The sequence below is a fragment of the Lonchura striata genome, chromosome 2, assembly GCF_050655825.1.
Source record: "Lonchura striata isolate lonStrDom1 chromosome 2, ASM5065582v1, whole genome shotgun sequence".
NCBI lineage: Eukaryota > Metazoa > Chordata > Aves > Passeriformes > Estrildidae > Lonchura > Lonchura striata.
In genome coordinates this window covers 382,436-390,000 of record NC_140704.1, presented here as the reverse complement: position 1 = coordinate 390,000, position 7,565 = coordinate 382,436, and the positions used below count along the sequence as shown (strand labels likewise).

The window sequence follows — 7,565 nt, the reverse complement described above, 5'->3', positions numbered from 1 at the left end:
CACTGGGAAGCTGCACTTCTCTCCTGTTTGCCTGCTCAGTCCATTAAAGCAGGGCCTACCCTGCAGCTGGATGAGGAGCAGGCAGAGAACTCCTTGCAGCTACATAGCTGATGGTGCCATTTGGGTGTGGAATAATTTTCCTGGCTGCTAGGTATTGGGTAATGGAGACGAGGTGCCTGTGCAGCGCCTGCCGAGCTGCGCTGCCGTCGGTGCAGGCTGATCCTGCTCGGCTCGGGCACGCAGCTGCCGCCCCATCCATCTCTGTCGCCTCCCCACTGTGGGGCTAATGGCTTCTTCCCCGTTCCCTCTTGAGCACAGTTTGCTGCTGCGGCAGCAGCCACGGGCAGACACACCTGTGACACAGGCCCAGCACCTCTGCCCAGGACCTGCTGCCACAGGACAGACAGATGGGCGGTGGCTGGGGGCACACGGCGGTTTAGGGGGCTGCAAGGAGAAGAACAAGGTGCTGCAGCTCTTGTGAATGCTTCCAGGCCCTCAGACTTTCCCTCATCTCCTCAGATGTGTGGTACTGGAGCGTCCCGAGCCTCAGAGTCTTTCTTCTCATTGCTAACCCTGCACCAGGGTTTGCCATGCTCAGTGACCCAGCTCCAGAGCCCCTGGAGCCTCCTGTCGCTGAACTGGAGACCCAACTGTTGCATTTCCTTTCTCTAATTTGTTAGAGCTTTTCCTTAGAGTCCCTAGTGCCCTTACTGGGCTGCGGTCTGCAGTTCCCTAACTTTGTAACCCCAGATCACTAACTTCAGATCACCCAACCAGGAGGGAGCGGATGCTGCTGCTATCTCTGCGTGTGTGCTCACCTGTGCACCTGTGTGTATGGGCTTATCACATTTCCACCATGGAAATTACCATGCTATTACCATCAGCTGTGGAGGGAGAGCAATTTCTGGGCTGTTGTTTAGCTACTCTCAGATGCTGCTGCTGCCACACACCAGGTTTCTCTCCTTTTTTCACCATTCCTTCCTCAGGGGGTGATCGAGATTGATGCCACTTACTTTCCTTCCTGCACTTCAGTGTTTTGTTTCATTACTGCGTTGCCCTGGGAGAAAATCTGGTTTGCTTCCAGCTGGTGCCACTGGTGATCCACAGGCCGTTGCTGAGGGTGATGCCAGCTGGGCCTCTCCTGCCCAGCTTCCATGAGGAACTCTGGACCTTGCACCTGAGATAGGAGTTGTATTGCTGGGTGTGTTTACCTACAGCGAGGGTGGATTACACATGGGCACAGAGCATGGAGCTGCCCAAGGCTGCCACAAGGCTGGTTCTGCGTGCTGCCCTGTGGCATGGCCTGCCCAGGAGCTGGGGAAAGGACTCTGGCACCCACCATCGTGTCCCACTCCAGTTTTGTGTTCCACTGCAGTTTTGGCAGTGTGGTGGTGGGTTCTGAAAGCCTCTCTGCCTCCCTTTCCCTCTGGTACCTGCTGTACAAGCTGCTTGGAAGGGGTAGATGGAGGGACAAGCAGGAGGAAGAGGTAGTCCAGAGAAGGATGTCCCATTGTATCTGCTCCTCCCCATCTTCCAGAGTGAATCAGGAGGTGCTGTGATGGATTTATTCCCTGTGGCCTGAGGCAAAGCTCCCATGTCCTTTCACAGGATATTACAAGCAGAGCACATTGGGGATGGAGCAAACCTGTGCTCCTGAGGATGGGCACATGCTCTTCAATCACTTCAGTGTGGCAGCAGATCCCAGCCTGGCTGGCACGGGCTGGGGGAAGATAGGGGCTAGAACAAACCACAGAGTGTCAGCCAAGGGGATGTGCAGCATCCAGTTCTTACCATGGCATGGGAAGTCTCAACTTCTTCCCTGCCTGTGCTGCCATGGGTCTGGGGGATGGCGGCATTCTGGATGCAGCAAAGGGGTCCCTGAGAGCAGACTAAGCCTTGCAGGAATAGAGTCTTCCCTGTCCATCAGAATGTTCAATGCCCCAGAGCATTTTTGTGCCCTTTTTTGTGTTCTCAGTGGCTGTTCCTGGGCATGAGTCAGGGCAGTTCCTGGCTTGTCTTCTTTTCCATCTCTGTTACATTCTCTCCCTGTCCCTATTGGGGTGGGTGTCAGGACCTCATTCAGGATCAGCAGCCCTAATTAATTTCTCTGCCAGTGCCCATCTGGCCAGGTGTGTCCATGCCCCATTGGATGGAGGTCAGGACCTGGCTCTGGCAGTGCTGATTTTACCAACCAAAGCTTCCTGGTGGAGCTCTTCATCTGGTTTTAGGAGTTCATCACTCAGCCTATTTCTGGATCTGGATTGTGGTACCTCCAGCTCAACTTGAAAGTTTCCTCAACAGTAGTCAGGTGTAAACTCCAGGTTTTCAGTCACAGGTTGGCAAAACACGTGCTGGTGAGCTGCCTCTGGTCCTGGAATTGCTTTCCTGATGGAAGCAAATCTGCCTTGACCAGCAGCCTGGACTCATCCTTGGGAACTGTGGGGCAGTGTTGGGTTCCTGCCCTGAGATGCCACCCCTGCCCCTGCACCAGAGCAGTCGGTGGCTTCAGGACAAGCAGGATGCCTGGAAATGGAGGCAGGAGTGCTGGGGCCTGATCCCTGGGTTCAGCAGGGCTTTCCTTTAGCACCTCTATTTCTACCTTTCTGTAAATGTGTTCAGTGAAAGGAGAAGAACAAGTTGTCTGAAGAGCCTGGTGCAGTTTCCCATCACTTCCCCAAAGCCTTGGAGAGAATTCTGCTGCTGGGAAGGTGCGTGGCTGAGCCCAGGCTCGCCGGCCGCGCTGCACAGAGCCAGGGAAGCAGCTCCCATTTTGCAGCCAGTGGAGCCATTCACACAATCACCTTCTGTTAATTCTATCTGCAACATCAATTAAATTGTTTGTAGAAACTAATTGAATGTGGCTTAATCACACATCTTAATAGCTTTCCACGCTTTGAACTCGTTGTTAATTCCAGTAATAAAATGAAATGAGAGAACTGGCTGGGTAATTAGCGAGGAGGCTTGGGAAGAAATTGCTGTTTTATGGTAGGTAATAAAAGCCGAGCGGCAGTGACCGCTCGCTCCGGCAGGCAGCCGGCGACCGCGGCAGTTGTGCTGAGTGAGGGAAAATCCTCCAGCCCCTCTGAGGGTCCTGCCCAGGGCTGTCACCAGGTCTGCACCCAGCTGGGAGCAGCTCGCTGTGCTGTTTGCTTGGGCTGGCGGTGCCAGAGCCACCCAGGGTGCTGGATGGGGAGTGCCAAGGTTTGAGGCCAGGCTGCCTGGCCCTGGGAGCATGGGGGCTATGCTGCCCCGTACCCGGGGTGTGCTGTGGGGGCTGGATGCCTGCATGGGGTCAGTGGGAACAGAGGAGTTCACACCAAGCTGTGAAGGTGCTGGGGGGAGACTGTGACCCTTGCACATAGCTACCTGAGAGCACAGGTAGCTGCTTGTGCAGCCCCTGTCACCTGCTTTTGGGTCCAGGACGGGAGGACTGTTGCTCTTAAACGGAGCTTGTTCATGTCTTTATCTTCTTGGATGTGGAAGCAGATGGGCACCGTCTCTGAGTTAATCTTTTTGGTGACCTCATTGTGAACTGGAGTAAACCCAAGCACACTGCAGCAGCCACAAGCTCTCCCTGGACAGTTGTGGCTCCTCTCCTGATGGCATCAGAGGAATGCAGGAATGGTGTCCCCAAGCTCCCTGTTCCTCCCAGAGCCTTGAGCTGCAGTGCTGGTCCCTGCTCCCTCAGGATCTGACCAACAGTTCCCCCCTGTAACATTGGTTGAGTCTTCCCCTTCTGAGGGCACAAGCCCAAGGAGGAGCTGGCTGCCTCAGAGAGGGCTGGGGCAGAACCACAGTGCCCACAGGGCAGGGAGGGGTGGGAGGCACAGGAAGGGACACAATGCTCAGGAGAGACTGGGAATCTGCACCCTCATTCTGACTGAAAGCTGAAAGATCTTGGAAGACAGGGCAGAGTGATAGTTACAGTCTGCACATGGGCTTTTGGTTTATAATGAATTGTCTACCAGAAGAAATGGTGGAAGCACCAAGTTTTGAATAACCGGAAGCTCTGCAGGTGAACGAGCAAGGGAGTTACCTGAGTTCTGCTGTTTTGAGTTTCTCTTATCTCGCTTGTGACCTGAGGGGGAATTTTTAGGTATCCCATTGCTTATGCTATATTCTATTCTATTCTATTCTATTCTAACATTTATTATAATCATATCACATTATATGCTGTTGCAGTTGAATGCTGAGATTAAACAAGGGATGACAGGGAGGAGGAAGTGCTGGCCACCTGTGTGCCTTTGGCTCCATCTGGTCTCTGATCTCCAGCCGTGCTTTCCAAAATGGGCTTGTCCTGGCATCCAACAGGGCTTGCTGCTGATGCTGAGGATGGGGGAGCTGAGCGTGTTTGGCTGGGGCAGGGCTGATCCTCCACCCTTCTGCCTCTGCTCCAGGACTACATGCAGAACGTCCACGGGAAGGAGATCGATCTGCTGAGAACCACGGTGAAGGTCCCGGGCAAGCGGCTCCCCAGGGCCACGGCGGCGGCAGCGCCCGGCGCCAGCCCCAAGGCCAACGGGCTGGCCAAGGAGCGGAGCAGCTCGCAGCTGGCAGGAGGCACAGGTAGGAGCTGCTGTGGGTGGCGCAGAGCCAGCAGCCGTCCCTCCACGATGCCTCAGCAGCCCTTGGCTTTGCTGAGCTGGTAACAGAACCCCTTCTGAAGGGAGTCCCTTTTGTGGGCGTTAGCATTTCTGTGCAGGTCTCAGGTAAGCTCCCTGGGTAATCCTTTTAGGATTTTATAGGTAAGAGGTAATCTCTTAGGATTTTGTGCTGGTTGGTGTCCAGGACAGAAGAACATCAAAGGGTTTAACTGGCAGTGTGAACCCCTGAGGAATTTCCTCACCCTGAGGAGAGTGTTGAGACTGGTGAGCTGCTACACATGATGGAAGCTGCTGCTCCCTAAACCAAAGGAAATCCCAAGGCTTTTGTTTGCTTACGAGTTGTGTTCTGTTTCTTTCTGGTTTTGTGACCCTCTTTCCTCCTTACCTTTCCCTGGAGAAATGGTGAAGATCTGGTTTGGGATCATCACTCTGTGTGCACACTGAAGAGCTGCCCCAGAATGTGGTGAGGTGAGACTGGGAGGCTGGCTACCCCTCTGGCCTCTCACAGAGTTCCTGTCACACTCCTCTTCTCACGGAGTTCCTGCCATGCTCCTCCTTGCTGCTGCTGCCATGGGAGGTTCTCACCCTGCCAGGGGGAACTGTTGAACCTGGGGCCATCCTGCTCACATTTCCCAGAGCCTTTACTGCGTCCTTGGGGCTGGTGTCCTTGGGCAGGGTGGGCAGTTCCCACCTGCCTTCTTCCCAGCTAGCTGTTGGCGCAGTCTGGTGTACAGGTTATGGAAAGGGCTCTGTTTGGGATGCTGAGGGAGTGCTGATGGTGCTGCTGATCACAGAAATCCTTCCAAATCCAGTACTGGCACTGATGATGAGCTAGGGCAACACACCCTCATCTTGTTCATTCCTGCTGTGTGCCCCAGCTCTGCTCCTTGGTTGGATGCTATCAGCACAGTGGTTCAGAGTGTCCTGGGGCTGAGGGGAGGTGGGATGCAGCTGGGGTGAGTGTCAGGAGCTGATGGAGTCCTTGGCATCACACACACACAAACAGACAGGGAATGGAGCACAGTAACATCACTGCTCACATGGTGCCAAAGAGGACATCATGAGCCCTCCCAAACCCAAACTTCTTGGCAAGTGAGAAGTGGATAAACTCAGTTCTGACCAGGGCTGTGCAGCTCTGCCTGTTCCCTGCTTGGCTCTCCCCTGTATACTGATGCTCTTTCAGCACCAGCACCAGCCACACTCAGCATTCCCCAGCAGGGAGACAGTTCCTGGTTCTGGACAGGGACACTTCTCTGCCTGCATGTCAGAGGTGCCTTGTGTGAGCTGACTTAGCAGAGGTGTCAGCGCTGGGGGAAGGATTCAAACCACAGAGGAGCTTGTGCTGGTGTCAAGCCAGCTGCTCACCTCGCGCTGTATCCCATCTGCAGCAGTCCCCTGAGGCCTGCTGGGCTCGCAGGAGCGGGTGGGGATGTACCTGGGTTACTGATGGCTGCTGCTGGAAAAGCAGTGCCGAGGAGCGAGCACGGTGTGAGGGTGCCTGCAGTGCTGCCACGGAGCTGGGGCAGGCACAGTGCCTGGGGGCTGGGGCTGCAGCAGTCTGCGCAGGAGAGGAGATGCAGTTTCCTAGCAGGGGGGAAATGAAGGTTGGAATATTTATCTGGAGAGCGGTTGGACTTAGCACTGCCTGAGCCTTTAGAATGAGACCAGTTTTGTGTTCATGAGATGTGCTCCAGTCCAGCTTGGGGGTGTTGCTGGGTGTGTGTGCAGGGGTGGGACGCTGTGGTACGATGGTCGCTGCCATGTAGGGTCTGTGGCTCTGGGATCCCCTGCTGGCTGTCTGCCCTGGGCCCTCAAGCAGAGCAGTGCTGTGGGCTGCCCAGAGTGGCTCTGCACGCAGGGCTCAGCACCAGGACAGCAGATTTGCACACAGGTGTATGTCCTGTCTTGGCTCAGGCTGTGGCCGCAGTGTCAGAAATGCTTTTCTCTGGTACACAATCAGTAAAGGCTTTTCTGAGGAATTTTTAAATCTCTCTCTAATGATTCCAAGCACAATAGCAGTGGATGCAGTCACCAAGTGCACTGGTGGGACACAGACTCTCTGAGGTGATGTGCTCTTATCCCTGTGCAATGCCCAGGGATGGATTTACGGTTGATGGAGAATCTGCCTGGCTTCAAATTAGCAGTGACCTCACAGTTTTGCCACCTTTGAGATTGTGGATGAGACTGTTACTGGATCCACTCAGCATCCCTCATCTGACACATATTTTGGGAACTGGAGAAGAAACACTTCAAAGTTTGCAGTTCTTTGTCAGTCACAAGTTAATCTTCAGAGGACACAAACTTTGGAGACATTAGGGATTTGTGTCTTGCCCCAGGAGTCTCTGGGCAAAACCAGGTGGCCAGTGGTTAGAGTTCAGAGCAAGTGTCTGTGGTTCTCTGTGACCTGAACTCTGCAAAGGTAAGTAGTGTGCTGGCTGATGTCCACTGCACAGTCCTTACCTGGGCTGAGGAAAGACCAAGGACAGAGGGGAGAAGAAGAAAAAATGAAGTCTCACCTTGCCCTGTATGTGGATGAAATACATGAGTGCAGTGCTCTGGTGAGGATCGGAATAACTCCAAAGCGGGTATAGACAACTTCAAGCTAAGTACAGTAGGAATGAGGATGGAAATTGTGTTTGTGAGGAAACCAGTGGGGGCTCTGTGCCCCAGTATTTAAACGATTCAAGAAGGCAATTTTACTGTAGTTAAGCTTGGTTTTATTTTGGGTTGGATTAATTCTTGTTGTCCAGAAGGGGCCATGGAGACGTTCCAAGAGCTGGAGCCCACTCCTAGAGCTAGGCTGAGAGAGCTGGAGGTGTTAACCTGGAGAAGAGAAGGCTCCAGGGAAGACCTTAGAGCCTTTCCAGTGCCTGAAGCTGGAGAGGGAGCTTGGACAAGGGCCTGGAGTGACGGGACAAGGGGGGGATGATGTTATACTGAAGGAGGGGAGGTTTAGATTGG

At 54.0% G+C, this 7,565-nt stretch overlaps 1 protein-coding gene across 3 annotated transcripts in view; it reads left to right on the top strand.

Annotated features, from left to right (window-relative positions):
• AGAP3 (ArfGAP with GTPase domain, ankyrin repeat and PH domain 3) overlaps window positions 1-7,565 on the top strand; it is a 108,624-nt gene that overhangs the window by 69,040 nt on the left and 32,019 nt on the right. For all 3 annotated transcript variants that reach the window (XM_021538996.3, XM_031503774.3, XM_085572868.1), the window contains exon 11: window positions 4,398-4,566. In XM_021538996.3, the coding sequence (XP_021394671.3) occupies window positions 4,398-4,566 (169 nt within the window). The remainder of the gene's footprint in view (window positions 1-4,397; window positions 4,567-7,565) is intronic.